At 48.0% G+C, this 16,436-nt stretch overlaps 1 protein-coding gene across 1 annotated transcript; it reads right to left on the bottom strand.

The window, feature by feature from the left end:
* Positions 1 to 7,421: 7,421 nt before the first annotated feature.
* On the bottom strand, positions 7,422 to 15,855 carry LOC112876004 (putative laccase-9). Its single transcript, XM_025940030.1, has 5 exons — positions 15,845 to 15,855; positions 9,863 to 9,989; positions 9,111 to 9,507; positions 7,936 to 9,015; positions 7,422 to 7,825 (listed from the first exon to the last, which is right to left on the bottom strand). The coding sequence occupies exons 1-5, from the start codon at positions 15,853 to 15,855 to the stop codon at positions 7,695 to 7,697; spliced, it is 1,746 nt and encodes a 581-aa protein (XP_025795815.1). The 3' UTR covers positions 7,422 to 7,694.
* Between the last annotated feature and the right edge of the window lie 581 nt (positions 15,856 to 16,436).

Below are 16,436 nucleotides of genomic sequence, written 5' to 3'. Positions count from 1 at the left end.
CTCGTACGGGAAGGCGTGGAGTGCAAAACAGAAAGTGTTAGAGATGAGGTTTAGGACGTTCGAGGCTGCATATGATAATATTTCTCGATTGTTGGCCGTCATTTGTCAGAAAAATCCTGGAAGCTATCATTACCTGAAAAGTCTAGACAGAGAAAAAGGTCCGCCCTTCATATTGCAGCGGTCCTTTTTTAGCTTGGGTCCATGCATTAACGCATTCCAACACTGCTGGCCGATCCTGTGCATCGATGGAACCTTTCTCACAGGAAAGTATAGATTGCAAATGCTGATAGCCATTGCAGTGGATGGAAATAATTAATTGCTTCCGGATGCTTTTGCTTTTGTTGAGAGCGAGAACACAGACAGTTGGTACTAGTTTCTGGAACGAGTTAAGCTTGCAGTCGTTCGGGATAGGGAAGATGTGTGTCTGCTACATGATCGTCACGCCGGCATACTAAGGGCAATACTAGATTTGCAGAAGGGGTGCGTGGAAACCGGAGAGCCGGCCAAGTGGCGTGATGTTCGCAGTAGGTGGTGCATGAGACACATCGGTGCAAACTTTTTCAGGCAATTCAAGAACAAGCACCTTATGGATATGTTCAAGAGGCTATGCAAGGAAACAAATCAACAAAAATTTAACAAGCAGTGGCAGAAACTAGATGAACTGACCGGGAAGAAAAGAAGCGAGGACGTAGCAAAAACCAGAACTGCACAGAACGAAGCAGAGGCTTTGTGTCCTTTGCCAACAGATACTGCACGTACTCGGAGAAGATCTGGGTCAGCGGTGAAAACCTTTTCTGAATGGATTGAGAATGAACCGAAGGAGAAGTGGGCGTTGCTTTACGATACCGATGGTGTAAGGTATGGCATAATGACCATCAACTTCGCCGAGGTTTACAATTGGGTGATGCGAGGTGTTCGTGGGATTCCATTGGTTGCAATTATGGAATTTATCGTCCACGGGTGTACCGATTACTTTAGGGATCGGTTCACTAAAAATCAGGCATACATGCAAGATCCTGACAGATATTTTGGGAGCATGATGACAGATTATATGATCAAGAAGGCAGCTAGCGCCTAGCTACACCACGTACGGCAATGTGGTACACAGGAGCTCAAGTATAAGGTAACTCTTAGAAACAGAGCACGACGTGGCACGAGACGTCAGACTCCTATAACGGAGTGCATCCTAAAGGTTGATGGTACTTGTTATTGCTCATACATGAGGCTAAACTTGCTGCACATATCTTGTTCTCATGTAATGGCTGCTTGTGCGGATATTGGACATCCTGTCGATATATATGTTTTCCATTACTTCAGAAAGGAGACAATTGCCAGCACCTGACAGTATGAGATCTATGGGTTCCGTATGGTTGGAGCGTTCACTGAGTCAGCGAATCTTGTAATCTATATTCCAAACCCGAGAACAGTTCGGGTTAAGAGAGGGCGCCGTCAGACACGGCGTATTCGTAATGACATGGATGAGTCAGAGCTCCGTACGAGGATACAGCGCTGCAGTGCATGTAACCAGAGTGGACACACGTATAAACGTTGTCTGAACAATGATGCTGGGCCCAGTTCTGCTGAAGCTGGCCCTACAGGTGACGCTACAGATGGAATACCTCCGGTTGCATCAAGCAGTGGGAGACGTCGCCGATCGAGTGCTACTACGACATCAAGCATCGTTTAGTTGTAATTTTATTTGAACGTTGTTTGCTCATGCGTAATATTTGCCGCGTTGAGTTTGTATCGGACCTGGATGTGTATTTGTAATTTTAATAGACCATTATATGTATTTGTAATATTTGCCGCAATGACTTTTAACAGATCATTATGTGTATTTGTAACTGTAACTGTGACTTGGCATTTGTATATTTAAACTGTTTTTTGTATTATACTATTTTATTTTTAATGGCTTGATGTATCGTACTATTGTAATATTTGGATTCTATGTTGCAAAACGTTGTCGTTTAACCATCTTCATACGAGTTTTAGATACCGTAAACTTTTTCGTAAAATTGAACTAAAATTTTTATGTATACAAAAGAGTATGGCGAATAAATCTTGTATTTGAAAAAGTATGAATTTTAAATAATTTTTAAAACATAAATTCGAATAAAAAATAAGAAAGAGGGCACCTCCCGCCCGTTGGGCGGGCGGGATGCCTCAGGGGCCTCTTCGCAAATAAGAAAAAAAATTTATTCGCGAAGAGGTCCTCGGGAGGGGCCTGGAAAAAGTTTTGGCACCTCCCGCCCGTTGGCTGGGCGGGAGGTACCCATTTTTCGAAAATTTCGAAATCGACACCCCTTTTTCAAATTTAATTTTTAACCCTTTTTCAAAAAAATTCGGTGCAGCATTGCGATGCAATAACGCGTGAACGCACATCGCTTGGCCCCGTGCCTGAATTATTGATGTGCGATGCTGCCTGTGGGCTATGGCGATGCACATGGCCCGAACCATCAAAAAGAATTGGAGGGTTGGCGATTTCTGTGAGCGAGCCCATGCTCCAACGGTCCAACTGGTGGAACCAGGCCCCACTCCCCCTAGGCGGGAGGTACTCATTTTTCGAAAATTTCGAAATCGACACCCCTTTTTCAAATTTAATTTTTTAACCCTTTTTCGAAAAAATTTGGTGCAGCATTGCGATGCAATAACGCGTGAACGCACATCGCTTGGCCCCGTGCCTGAATTATTTGTAACTGTAACTGTGATTTGGCATTTGTATATTTAAACTGTTTTTTGTATCATACTATTTTATTTTTATGGCTTGATGTATCGTACTATCGTAATATTTGGATTCTATGTTGCAAAACGTTGTCGCTTAACCATCTTCATACGAGTTTTAGATACCATAATCTTCTTCGTAAAATTGAACTAAAATTTTTATGTATACAAAAGAGTATGACGAATAAATCTTGTATTTGAAAAAAGTATGAATTTTAAATAATTTTTAAAACATAAATTCGAATAAAAAATAAGAAAGAGGGCACCTCCCGCCCGTTGGGCGGGCGGGATGCCTCAGGGGCCTCTTCGCAAATAAGAAAATTTTTTATTCGTGAAGAGGTCTTCGGGAGGGGCCTGGAAAAAGTTTTGGCACGTCCCGCCCGTTGGCTGGGCGGGAGGTACCCATTTTTCGAAAATTTCAAAATCGACACCCCTTTTTAAAATTTAATTTTTTAACCCTTTTTCAAAAAAATTCGGTGCAGCATTGCGATGCAATAACACGTGAACGTACATCGCTTGGCCCCGTGCCTGAATTATTGATGTGCGATGCTGCCTGTGGGCTATGGCGATGCACATGGCCCGAACCATCAAAAAGAATTGTAGGAGTGTTGGCGATTTCTGTGAGTGAGCCCATACTCCAACGGTCCAACCGGTGGAACCAGGCCCAACTCCCCCTGGGCGGGAGGTACCCATTTTTGGAAAATTTCGAAATCGACACCCCTTTTTCAAATTTAATTTTTTAACCCTTTTTCAAAAAAATTCGGTGCAGCATTGCGATGCAATAACGCGTGAACGCACATCGCTTGGCCCCGTGCCTGAAGTATTGATGTGCGATGCTGCCTGTGGGCTATGGCGATGCACATGGCCCGAATCATCAAAAAGAATTGTAAGAGGGTTGGCGATTTCTGTGAGCGAGCCCATGCTCCAACGGTCCAACCGGTGGAACCAGGCCCAACTCCCCCCCGCCCCGGTCCAAGAGGAGGATGCTTGGAGCAGGACGGAGTTAGGGGCGGCTTGGGCAAAGGTGCACGGATAAAGCCCTAGCCTAGCGTCCGGGCCCGGGTGTATGTTATTAAAGTAGCAGCTCCAACAACGTATTCTCCACGCATCCTCTCCAGGTGCGTGTCACACACCTGCGCAGAGAAGACCGTCGCCGGGCAGTCTGCCCACAAACCCTGAGCTCCAGCCCACAGAGACACCAACCCGCTTACAGCTCTTTGCCCTCCGAGGCTGGAGTAACGGGCGCACGCCACCGCGCGTGGCGAGTTCCTTGGCTGGGGAGCCTTCTCTTATGCTGGCCACGCCGTAGATGAGATGACCGTTTGGTACTAATTTGGAAGCTTTGCTTTTTAGACAAAGAACAGGAAAGATAATTAAACACGGATAGGAACAATTACATTACCACGTACGTCCGTCTCTCCATCAATCTCTTTTCTTATTAGCAATTTGCTTCGCGGCCTGGAAATACCGAAAGGAGCCTGGCTGACGGGATGTTCATGGGCTTAATTATTCGGGCTCCCACGGCCATGAGATGCCCTGGAATAGCAAAATCCTAGCACGCTGGGGACCGGGCCTGATGAACTCTGGGCTCGGCTAGGGGCGGAAACCCCCAAACCCAGAAGCCTGGTCAGCGTAATCACGGCACAAGAGTACACGGTATTTGGTGGGTCTATGTTGCATTTTTTGTTATGTTCGTCCTGCTTTACAATGAGGCCCAGAAGCCCCTGGAGCTAAATGGGCCCGCGTAGCCTATAGAGTGTGAATGGGCTTTTCTGGCCCACGCCTTCGAGCCTCTCCTCTCCTCGAGATTTGTTTGTGTGACCTGATGAGCTCCCGTTTCTCCGCCTCGCCATGCGCGCTTGGGCACGCTGCCATGCCCATGCGACCGATCCGTCGTTCTGGGTTGATCGCTGTCCACTCCCTCTAACGTCGCCGGCGAAAACTCCGGCGGCCACGGGCCACACGCGCCGCAGGAGCAACGGCGGCCAAGTGCGGAGTACGCTTTATCCCCTAGAATTCACATGCACCCCTCGAGATGGCAGTATACTTTTACATTTTGTTCACGCCTGGCCTTTGCTGGCTCCCGAGACAACGCACATTGCTCGCGAGAGGGACCACAGGATGGCACGACGATACTGTGCAGCACACGTACACCAGTGTTGCTGGTGCTCCTTCCTTCATTAGTTTCTTGGCGCTTGAACCGCTGCTGTGCGATGCCGGCTCGAACGAAACATCAACACCACCGCATGCAGAGAACTCTCCCGCCTTGCCATGTCCAGAGCTTGTGTCTCATCTCCCTAATTAATCAAGCTGAGTGACGCTACTAACAGTTACGTAAAGATAAAACTGGGACGAGAGAAGCTCACGCGGCCTATCATTCATGATTGCTGCCAGAGTGAAAAAAAAGGATTATGCGTGTACTAATAAACATGAAAAAGAAAGAGCTGTAAGAGGGTGGTGGTGTGGTTCATTCCTCTGCGAGCGAGCTCATGCCCCAACGGTTCTGGAACCGGTGAAACTAGGCCTATTAGAGAAGCCCCACACCCAGCTCCAAGAGGAGGATACTGAAGAAGGATGATGGAGGGTTTAGGGCTTTCGGCAAGGGCACGAACCCTGACCTTATTTTTGCAAAGCAAACCAGACTAGATTGCGCCTAGAGCGCCACTCGGCTCGGGTGCAGTAGCCAACCCCAACACTCTTCTTCTCCACGCATCCTCCTGTTCTGTCGCGCAAAGAAGAGAGAGAGTGTCGCATACTCGCATTGCAGTCTGCCCACACCCCCTGAGCTCGAGCCCGCGGAGGAAACCCCAGCCCACTTGCAACTCTGCCCTCTGAGCGAGGCTGGAGTGACGGGCGCACGCCACGACGCCTAGCGAGTTCTTTTGTCAGGGAGCCTTCTCTTATGACGATCTCGCCGTATGTAGCTGAGACAGCAGTTTGGTACTAATAGAAAGAAGCTTTGCTTTTTAGACAACATTTTAGCATGCACCAATTTTGGTAAGCCAATATAGGGTTGCCATGATTCTGGCTTGGCAAAAATTAGCATTCAACTGATCAAGCTCTACATTGCCACGATAAAAATTGAAAACAAAGGAATGTTCGAGTGGGCCTTGCGCACCCCGCATTGGTTCGTGGGATGAAAAGAATGAACTAATAAAACGTACTGCAACCCTGGCGTGCCACGGCGGGTTGTTGCTCTGGCAATTTGCTCCTGGGCACTTGCGCAGAGAGAACAAAGATTCTAGTCAGGCCCGAGGAATAGAAGCTGCTGGCGTGGAGCCCGGCCCTGGCGGCGGCCTAGCTAGCTCTCCGGTCAGAGGACGCAGAACGACTCCAGCACTGCCACTCTGCTGGCAGCGCCAGAAGATGTCCCCTGCTTTCCTCTTCCGAAAGCGTCCTCTGCCTTCGATGGGCCGCGGTCGGACATGCCATGCCTGGCACTGCCCAATCCTGCTCTCGGCCGTTGCCTAGTGGCTACGGGTTCTGCAGTCACACAGGTCAGAGCTCACCATCGTGCGGGATCGCGATCGCGATCGCGCTGGAGCTGGACCGGAAGTCCGGAACGGAACGAACGAGGGACGGAGGGAGGTCGAGAGAAGCAAGCCACGCCATGGCTGCTGTTTACGAGCGAGCACCAGGCATTGACTCCGCCTGCGCTGCAGGCCGCAGGCGCTGGGGCAGCAACCAGGAATTGTTTAGGGTTTGGAAACCAAGGGCTCGTGTCACATGGACCTGTCCCTACTCTCTACCCGGTAGGATAGGACGGGCCGGCGGCCGCCGGCGCGCATGCGATTCGCGCTCGGCATGCCTGCCGTGCGGCCGGTGCGTGCGTGCATGCAGCTGGCTGCTGGCTGCTGGCTGCAGCGCCAGCGCTCGCCATTTACTATGCATCTGGGGTGCAGTGCAGAGCCTGTGCAGCTTAGATTGGTGCCGCGAGCTACGACGGCGTCTACGTATTCCGGACGCACGTACGGTTGTCGTATCCCGGCTGACATCCTGCAGCTAGCGGACAGGACACACAGGGGACGACCCTGCTGATCGACGCTCTCTGTAGACAGGCACGGTCACACGGATTCGTGCTGCGTGGCGCAGCTTTTCTCTGGGCGTCGGATGAGTTCCACATTCGTGGCATGGCTGGATGAGAACGTCAGAACTTTTTTGTTTTTGCGGGTGAGAACGTTAGAACTTAGAAATGTGTGTTGCACGATGCGACGGGGAGATCCGTAGATATACTGAATTAATCATGTTGTAAACAATATAAAAAGAATATGATTAAATTGGATTTTTCTTGACATACAGAGCGTAGCTCCGTGATTGTTTAATGACACGATTGAAGATGGAAACTACAACAATCGAAGGCAACTCCTGTTGTGGCCCAAAACAAGCTTCGGGCCCAGGACGGCACATGCGGCTGGAAGGAGGCGAATCGCAGATTGGGCCCAGGTCACCATTTCGGCCCGGCGGCGCCCCGCGGCCGCAGCAGATAAATTGTTTGCACGAGTCTCATTACACCTGAACCTCTATTTAAAGAACAACTCTACTTATAATTTGTAGCGCTAGTAACTTTTCTTGCTTTTTTGTACCACTAGTAACTTTTCTTGCTTTCTGTAAATCATCTTCGTAAACGAGATGAAAGTATAAAACACGTATCGAATTTTTTGTGAGATATGGAGCCAAGCTCCATGATATTTATTGTTTAGTTAGAATAGAAGATGAAGCTACAAGGAAACCAAACAATTAACCAGAACAACGAATACAATATTTTCTCTTCCAACCAAATGAAATTAAAAAACACACACACACACACACAAACGGCACTAGTTACAGCATGGATCTCAACTGAGCCTTTTTTCTTTGACAGTGCATCCGAGCCTCTGTTTCAAGAACAACTCAACTTCTAATTCGTACAACAAGTAATGAAATCAACCACAACCAAGTTAACGTATTTTCCACGCCCATGCGCCCTTGTTTCCTCAGCACTTGGGCATGGTAGGAGGACGCGGCAGCATCTGAGTGTCCGGGGTCTTGCCATTTTTCACAATAAACACGGTGTCCATGCCCCACACCGTGTGACGATCAAAGTGGCAGTGCATAAACCACACACCTAATAAACAAGAAAAAAAATAGCGCAGAGTTAGTAAAAGAAGGATCGCATAAAACACCATATATAATAAACAATTAGTGTGCAGCCCAACAGAACTAGCAAATTCTCACCAGGGTTTGTGGCCCGGAAGCGAATTGCGGCCCACCCACCCGCGGGCACGGAGACGGTGTTCTGCCTCGGCGGGTCCACCAGGTTGTACGTGGCCCGGTCCTTGCTCTCGTCGAAGTTGCCGAACCCTCGGCCCACCGCGTAGAAGGCGAACCCGTGCAGGTGCATGGGGTGGGGCTCGGCGCCGAGGGCCGTGCCCTGGAATACCACCTCCACGACGGCGCCGTACTCCACCACCTTCACCTTGGTGCCCCGCTTCGTGAACAAGAGCTCATCCGCCGGGTCCGGCGCGGTGAAGTTGTAGAACAGCGGCGGCCTGTCGGGGAAGTCCGGCTCATACACGCCGCGGACGGAGGAGTAGTAGGCGTCGAGGATGTCGACGGCCGGGGCCACGAAGCTGACGTTGTTCAGGCTCGCCGCGAAGCGGGTGCCGTTGATGGGGCCCTCGCACGTCGCGCAGGGGAGCGCGTTGACGGAGATGGTCACGAGCATGCGCTCGTCGACGCGCGTGGGCACGTCGACGGGGTGGCCGTCGGTGGCCAGGGACCGGAGCCGCGCCGTGTACGCCGTCGCCGCGGCGAGGTCGTCGACGGCCGGCAGGTCGGGGAGGGCTGCCGGTGGCCCCGCGGAGGGCGGCGCGTCCGAGTACTCCAGGACGGCCGTGGCGGTGCTGTTGTTGACCGGGATCTGCATGTTGGTGGCGAACGTCCTCGCGGCCATGTAGTAGCGGCTGCTGGCGTTGGCGGCGCGGTCGGCGTGGAGGAGCACGTTCATGGTCTGTCCCGCCGCGATCATGATGTGGCCGACGGTGAACGGCTTGAGGTAGTGGCCGTCGGAGCCGACCACCGTGAGGTTGTGCCCGGCGACGGCGAAGAACATGTCGTTGGTGAGCCCCGCGTTGATGACCCGGAGCATGTACGTCCTGCCGCGCTCCACGGGCACCCTGAAGGTGCCCTTCCTGGAGCACGGGAACAGGTCGCCGGGCTGGCCGTTGATGGTGTTGGCGTCCGAGATGTTGAAGTCGCCGCCGGCCCGCATGGTCTCCTCGAGCAAGTGCTCCACGTTCACATTCCACCACTCGCCTGCACGCAGGCAGAGATTGTTAAGCCATCATGCATTCAGGTTATTAAGCAAAATCGAATCCAAATAATCCTTCCTAGCTAGGTTGTTGTCGTACCGAGGATGATGGGTATGTCCCTGTGCGGCTCGGGGTAGGGGTAGGCGGAGCCGAGCTTGGGGCGGACGACGATGGCGCCGTGCACGGTGGCGCGGTCGAAGTCGCTGTGCGCGTGCCACCAGAGCGTGCCCTCCTCGTTGGAGAAGACGATGCGGTAGGTGAAGTTGGCGCCGGGCTGGATGGGGCACTGCGTGATGAACTCCGGCCCGTCGAACCAGGGGTTCCGCGGCTGGTCCACGCCGTGCCAGTGGAGGGTGATGTTCTTGCGGCCCCGGTTGTGGACGTTGACGAAGACGACGTCGCCCTGGCGCGCGTGGATGGTCGGCCCCGGGAACTGCCCGTTCACGGTGAGGATGGTCTTCTCCTGGCACAGCCGGGTGACGTTCGTCTCCGTGATCTGCAAGTTGAGTTCGCCACGCCGTTAGTTCCAGATTCAATTGTCTTCTTATTTGGGGGAGCTTGAACTAGCAAGCAGCAGAGCCTGTGCAGCCTTCCGATCATACGCCGGAGCAGAAGAGAGCTAAACAGTAGAGCTAAGACGCTGCTGTCGTGGCACATTGTTCCTTTCTCCCTAGTGATGATCATTATCACCAGTTGACAGAAGCAAAACCGGGAAAAATTTCAGGGTTCCATCGCTAATGTCGATTAGTCATGGCTGCAGACACGTCCTACTCAAGTCGATGCAGTAAACAGCTGTGAAATTAGCTCGCAACGTAGTGGTTCGGACGAGATCGGTCGATCGATCGGCTTACAACGAAGTCGTAGTGGTTCGTCTTCCTCCTGAAGGCCTGCGCCGGGGTAGCCGCAACCCCAAGGGCTACCACCACGCCTAGCAGCAACCAAAGCGCCGCCGCGGGAATCTTAGCTACGCCACCCATCGTCGTCGGGCGTCGCCGGCCGGCCGGACTCGATGCTATGGATCTGAAGGAGGGCAGTGTTCAGTGCGATGTTTGCTGTGCGTCGCTAGCTGCGAATGATGATGGGATGAAGCGGGTGAAGAAGGCAGGTACTTATAGGAGAACGACGACGTACGGCGCATCCAGGCTTGGTCGCATTTAATTTGTCAGCTCGTAACCTTAAAAAAAAGAACCAGTTCTCCGGGATGTCCAAAGATCCAGGCTTGGTCGCGTGTGAGGAGACGACGCTGTCCAAATATCGGTCGAGCTGGGCATGGATGACCTTCCCCGGGAACTGGTGGCGCGGCGGCGCGCGACGTTCCCGTCAGCTTCGGTTGAGGTGGGCAGGTTGGCATGCTTGGCTTCTATCTCTCGCCTGCTGGACGAACGGGTCAGGGGACGACCCGGGTTCTTAATTAGTTCTCATCAACGCGTGCATGCACCGAGCCTGCTTCGTTTCGAGAGGCATGCTAGCATACGGAGCCTGCTTACTCTCGGTTGGGTGCCGTAGAGCAGAAGTGGTTAGGGCCGGCTAGTTTAGGTTATTTGCATTGGCACATCATACCTGAATCCGGAGGTTGAGGTGATCAGTTCGACCACGTACGACCAAGTGCTATCATCCATCCCTTGTTCAATCGCACCGTCAGACTGGTCAACTAGCAGACGTGAAGCGTAGCTAAGCTAGGCGCTGCCACTCTACTACAAGCGCGTCCAAAATTAGTTAATCTACTCCATGGCCGATCAAACTTCCTGTCTCACTGCACGCGGAGATCAACTTTTTTATGGCAACAAGTGGGCGAAAGCTACCAAGGAAAATAAATTAAGCAAGGCCTTGATCGAGTGCCTCCTTCCATTGATTAATTAAATTGTTTGCAGCCACAATATATGTAGCGCATGCATGCTGAAAATGGAACGGATATTTCCCGTCATAAGAATACAAAATTTTAAAATGTTGGATCTACAAAAGTAAAACTAATATTCCAAAATACATACAAAATAATTCTAGAAAGGCAAACTTTAAATTTAGTTTTACTAAATATTATAAAAATTATCGTTAATAATATGCATAGATTAGTCCAACGTCTCTTTTTAGAGTTTGGACGAAAAAACGTATGTGGCTCACCACATATGCTTAGATTAATCATTAGGCAGCCGTAGTACTGATGAGGTCGTTAGGTGTTCTAAAGTGAAATGCATATGATTGGAAGCTAATAGTATTCCTATTAGATTTTGACGAAAGTGATATATGCGTAGGTTTCTCTAATTATCTCAGAAGCTAATGTTCCTGTAGGTATGAAAGTGATATGATGATGTAGGCTTTTCAAAGCTTATCACTTAGGTTAGATATGCGAAAGTGGCTGCTACATCTTAATTTGTCTCAAAATTGAACTTACTTTTGGGTCACTGAATTTTGCTGCACGTGTTAATATGGGTCTTTGGTGACGGAGATCATTCAATGATTAGTGCTGTGTATCCACAAGTCGTGGTCTGTATGTAACTGAAACCATGGAAGGGATCAGATAGCTGAAACGTGGGCTGCTAGTGGCCAACGTGTGGGAAGAAGCTTCCAAATCTTTTCTTGATCCTGCCTCGGAGACATACAAGACCATTTCAATCCATGCAGTCTTGGGGTTGGAGACAGAGAAATGCACAGGTCAAATTATCATGGTAAGTCTCTGCAGGAAACAGAACAGATGGCCGTCTCTGAATATAATCCTGCTATAATATTCGGTTCCCACGCGCGCGCAGCCAAGATACGTCTCTTCTAGACGCGCCACCATGACCGCCCTCAAGGCTTCAATCATTTGGTGAGTCAAAGTCACGGATCAGTTACTTTCTTTATGGACAGCATCGAAGAAAATCTCGTGACCTGAGTTTGGAACTGGAAGAATTATGTAAAAAAAACAGAGAATGCCAAACAAACATGAGCTCCTCGAGAGGCACGTGTACTATTCGAAATAAAACGTTAGCTCTAAACATGCATAGACGAATGGAATTCCTAAATGCAGCTCGAGTAAAAACCGGTTTACGTCATCAGTCGAATTTAATGCGTGTCGAAGGTCTTTTTTTTTTCACCCAGCCCATGGGAGAGCACGCGCAAAGCCCACATGAGGGGCTACAGCCCAGGTGGCCAGGTGTTGTTTGCCAGTTTTCCCGTGGACGTTGAGGCCAATGGCTGATTGATCCTAAGTAACCGTTCTTTTATTTTTGGATCTAATAAAACTAGAAATATTTCTCATTTCCTCGTGCTGTTTTTATCCAGACAATCTGTTTGCTTTTGCTGTCATTTTTTCTCCATCGCTCTCTTCCTTGCAGCTTTATGATGAGCTGACGCCGAACTTCTCAGTGCCCTCCGCTCCCTTAACTCAGGTTTGCACCCATCCCCACCGTGGTTTTGTTGTCTGATTTGTGCCCTTTTGGCGAGGGATCTGTTTCTCAGATCAGGCTTTTTTTGCAAATGCATGCATCAACCATGATTTAGCTGCATATTTGGGAGTGGAGAAAAGTGGAATGAGCCGCTACAAATCAGCAACACAGACCATTGTTCTTTGTGTATGGCGGGCTCTGCGATGAGCATGGCCCTGGGTGCAGCGGGGGTACATAATCTGCAGCACCTGCACCGACTAGTGTCTGCTAGTGTCGCACAAATTAGCACGCACACCAGTGCCTACTAGTGTATGTTCATGTGATCACCAGAGCGAGCATGCAGATTTCTTCCTTGTCCATGCAACAGCAGCTCATACTGTACGGTGGGACCATCGAAATTAGTGTTGTTCTAGATGTGGTGACGTGATTGAACGGTTACCCTTTTCTGAATGTCTACTATATATGCGCTAGATTCAGTCGCACAAACTGAGTTCTTAGCCTCCTTTCATGTTTTTTGTTTTTTGGAACACAAGGGTTCCAGTTTTTAAAGTAATTTTTGGCATCCTTATGTTACTGAGTGTAATCACTTTGTTATTAATTTTTGTTTGCACAGATTGCCATGAAAAGGAAATATTGGACAGCTGATGTATCAATTGCCGAAGACAATGTTAATCCCATCCAATGTGACACCTAGACGTCCTTAAATTTTCTGATTCCCTTGATGTAATGTATTTCAATCTTTCATTTATTTCTTTTGATATATTGTATCTTTATCTTTTTTTATTCTGCCTTTGCAATGTCTGATTTGTTTGGGGTCTGATTAAGTTAATGAAAGGATTTGTTCTGTTTTGTAAGACAAACTATGTTTTATTTTTTGTTATCTTCATATTTTTCACCCATTCTATGCTGCCATGATTTCTTTTCCAGCAGCAAAAATCAATTATTTAGGTTGACGGACTTTAATTAGCTTCTAGCATATTTTTACCCCCCTCAACAATCCACTTTATCCACTTCACCTCCGGAACAAAATTTAGACTCAATTTCTTTCCCAAACTATTTCAATTGATCCAATCTACCGTTCACTGAGATTTCTCATTGTTATTTCTCCACGTGCAACTTCAAATTTTACAATGTAATATATAATATGATGCCCTATGCTAGAAAAATATATTATGATTTTTTCATACAAAATTGTATCTCTATGATAAATTTCATGTTAAATGTCTCCAAGCTATGAAAATAATCATGAAAAATTCTTAATGTATATCGTGTTCTCTATCCATTCACAAAATTTGAACTTAAAATTAAATTTGTATGCGGAGAAAAAAAGATAAATATTATTAGTGGGTAGATTGGACTAATTGGAATTGTCGAGAGAGTAAATTGAGCCTAAATTTTTCTAGGGATTAAGCGGAAAAAGTAAATTAATGAAGGGAGTAAAATAGACCTTTTTCCATATATTTTGGTTGACGAAAGTACAGTTTTCTTAGTGGAATTTCCCCCACCAGTGTTTGATTGTGGAAATCGAGTGATATCTGGCTCCTCCTCACTCGATTTTTGGCAGCTGTCCAAATACCCACGTGGCAGCATATCATTGATCTAAAAATTAGGTGATGCAAACACAATTTTCACTCGATTGTTGTGCAGTCATCCCCGAACAATATCAGCCATCCATTTGAAAAATCGAGTGATGACAAAAGAAAAAACAATCGAACACTCATCCCTCCACGAAAATCTCTATATACGATTTCTGCACCAAAAGCGGGCACCCGATAGAGCCACATCACCCGCTAACCCGCTAGCAGTTGGATCAAGCCATAGAGCGACGTGAACTTTTCGATGCGGTTACGTGTCTTTCGTCTATTAATCGAAGAAATCGGGTGCTCCAGTGTATTTGCGAAACCTCCCCATCTACAGCCTCACTCCGCAACGCCACGCGACGGCGTTCGTCCCCGGCGCGTTGCCACAAAAATAGGATCACCGGCTCTCCTGCTTCGGCACCGGCCTCGACGTCCGCATCCTCATCTCCGTGCATGCCGCAGGTCTGTAGCGGATGCCGTCGCAGCGGGTGCCCACGCATTATTCTCCGAAGTCCGACCTGGAGCTCGAGCACCCTCGCTCGTCGCCGGCGAGCTGCCCCACCGGTCGGAATCAGCACTGCGAGCCCGTTCCCTTGCTGCTCTGTTCGTAAGTTTGCGGCCGGTTTCGGGACCGCGCAGGCCCGGCGCAGCTCGCCGGTTGGCCAGCCGCCGCCGTGGCCACCCTTGGCACCAGGGCAGCCTGAGGCCTCCTGGATGGCAGGCGGCAATCTGCGGGGGTGGCGGCACTATTGCCTAGGAGAAACCAACCCTCACGAAACCTTTAATCAGTTAAGTTCAATTTTCCTCTTTCCAATCCTCTGATTTATATACTAATGTTAAATCTAACATAATCCCGATGTGCCGCAACATATTATGTACATATTTCTTTACCTTCTTCCTCCTATGTTATGCTCATATACTTCTTCAACAGTTTACATTTCAGATTGATTTACCAACATAATTCTAGGTTATATATATGCACAGCCCTCTATTAATTCAGCACGTCATGTTTTCACTAGATAGTAATTGTGCATTTTAATGTGTATTTAAAAGAGTTGGTACTAATGCACTCATTTGCATTTCAGAACAAACATTGTCTGAATCAACTGAGAGAACATCTTTGCAGAAAAGATATTCAAACTCAATATATGATGAGTGCAGAACTAAAATATTCATATTTTCTTTGGCTGTCAGGAATTATTAGTTGATTCCAGATTGTGCTCATACAATGTGACCACATCTGAGTAATAAATAAATGGGTGTGCAATGCTTTCTGAATTTGTATGCCTAGCATTTGCAGGGCAAGGAGCACTGTTTTTTTATCCGGTCACATGATATGGCATTGTGTATTTGCTTGGTCAGATTTCTTAAATAGAATTTGAAGGTCACTTCAAAGCTAATAAGAGCCCAAAAAAGTTATCAAGGTATTTTGCTCGCACTACGTAACTACAAATTTGCAATTGCCAGCAAGTTTCATTTGATTCAAATTTCATACTTAATGGAGGATTTGTAGATATTTGTGAGACATTGTATTAAGCTACGTGTTTGGTTGGGCCGTGACTTTTGAAAAAGTTGCTATAAGCTGTGGGCTGTGGAAAACCTGCTATGGAAAAAGTAGAAGACCATTTGGTTAGAGCAGCTGTGACCTGTGAGAAACTGTGTGCTGTGGGTGAAATATCTGTAATACCCCTGAACGTTTGTGGGACTGTCTATATAATAAAATATTCGTACATACCTAATATGTTCACTATTTTGCATGTAAATGGATTTTTTAGAAAGAAAAACATTAAATTTTCTAAATTTTTCATTCATATGGTCCACATAAATAGAACTATAGCAATTGCACAAGCTAAAGGGCACACATAATTATGATATATCTCAACATAATTATCCTCCTCCCATACTAACCAAATCATCGGCGATCTTGTTACGAATGGTATTCATAGTATCCTTATTCTCCACATCTTCACTCCCATCTTCTTGTGTTTGTGCCGTGCCACTCGTAGATGGTACCACGTACTGCTCGTCAGCATCACATCTCTCAAACTTCTTATAACGCAAATTGCTATCATGGATAAAATTATGCAAAGCAAAACAAGATATGATTATATGCTTCTAAGTACGAGATGAGAAACTTGGCATGCTCTTCAAAATACGCTAGTTCTGCTTCAAGATTCGAAAAGATCTTTCAATCACGTTTCAAAGGGATGAATGCAAGAAATTGAACATCGCATACTTTCCTTCACCTCGTACTTTCCTTGAGGAGGGCCTGTACGGTGCCTGATATGAACGGGGGTGCCCGATCTTCCGTCAGGTGAAGGATAACTCGTTTTGGTCGAAATGCGACACACCGATCCGGCTTCAAGTCAGCAATTCGAACCCCGCAATCTTAGCACCACAACTCCTCTCGTTATCAACCGTAGTCACAATCCGGTTGACCTCGCCGAGAAGGCTAATCCCTGCCTGCGAAACAAAGAACACAA

Source organism: Panicum hallii, chromosome 1 (assembly GCF_002211085.1).
Source record: "Panicum hallii strain FIL2 chromosome 1, PHallii_v3.1, whole genome shotgun sequence".
Classification (NCBI taxonomy): domain Eukaryota; kingdom Viridiplantae; phylum Streptophyta; class Magnoliopsida; order Poales; family Poaceae; genus Panicum; species Panicum hallii.
The sequence above is the reverse complement of the archived record's forward strand: the minus strand, read 5'-3'. Positions and strand labels throughout refer to the sequence as shown.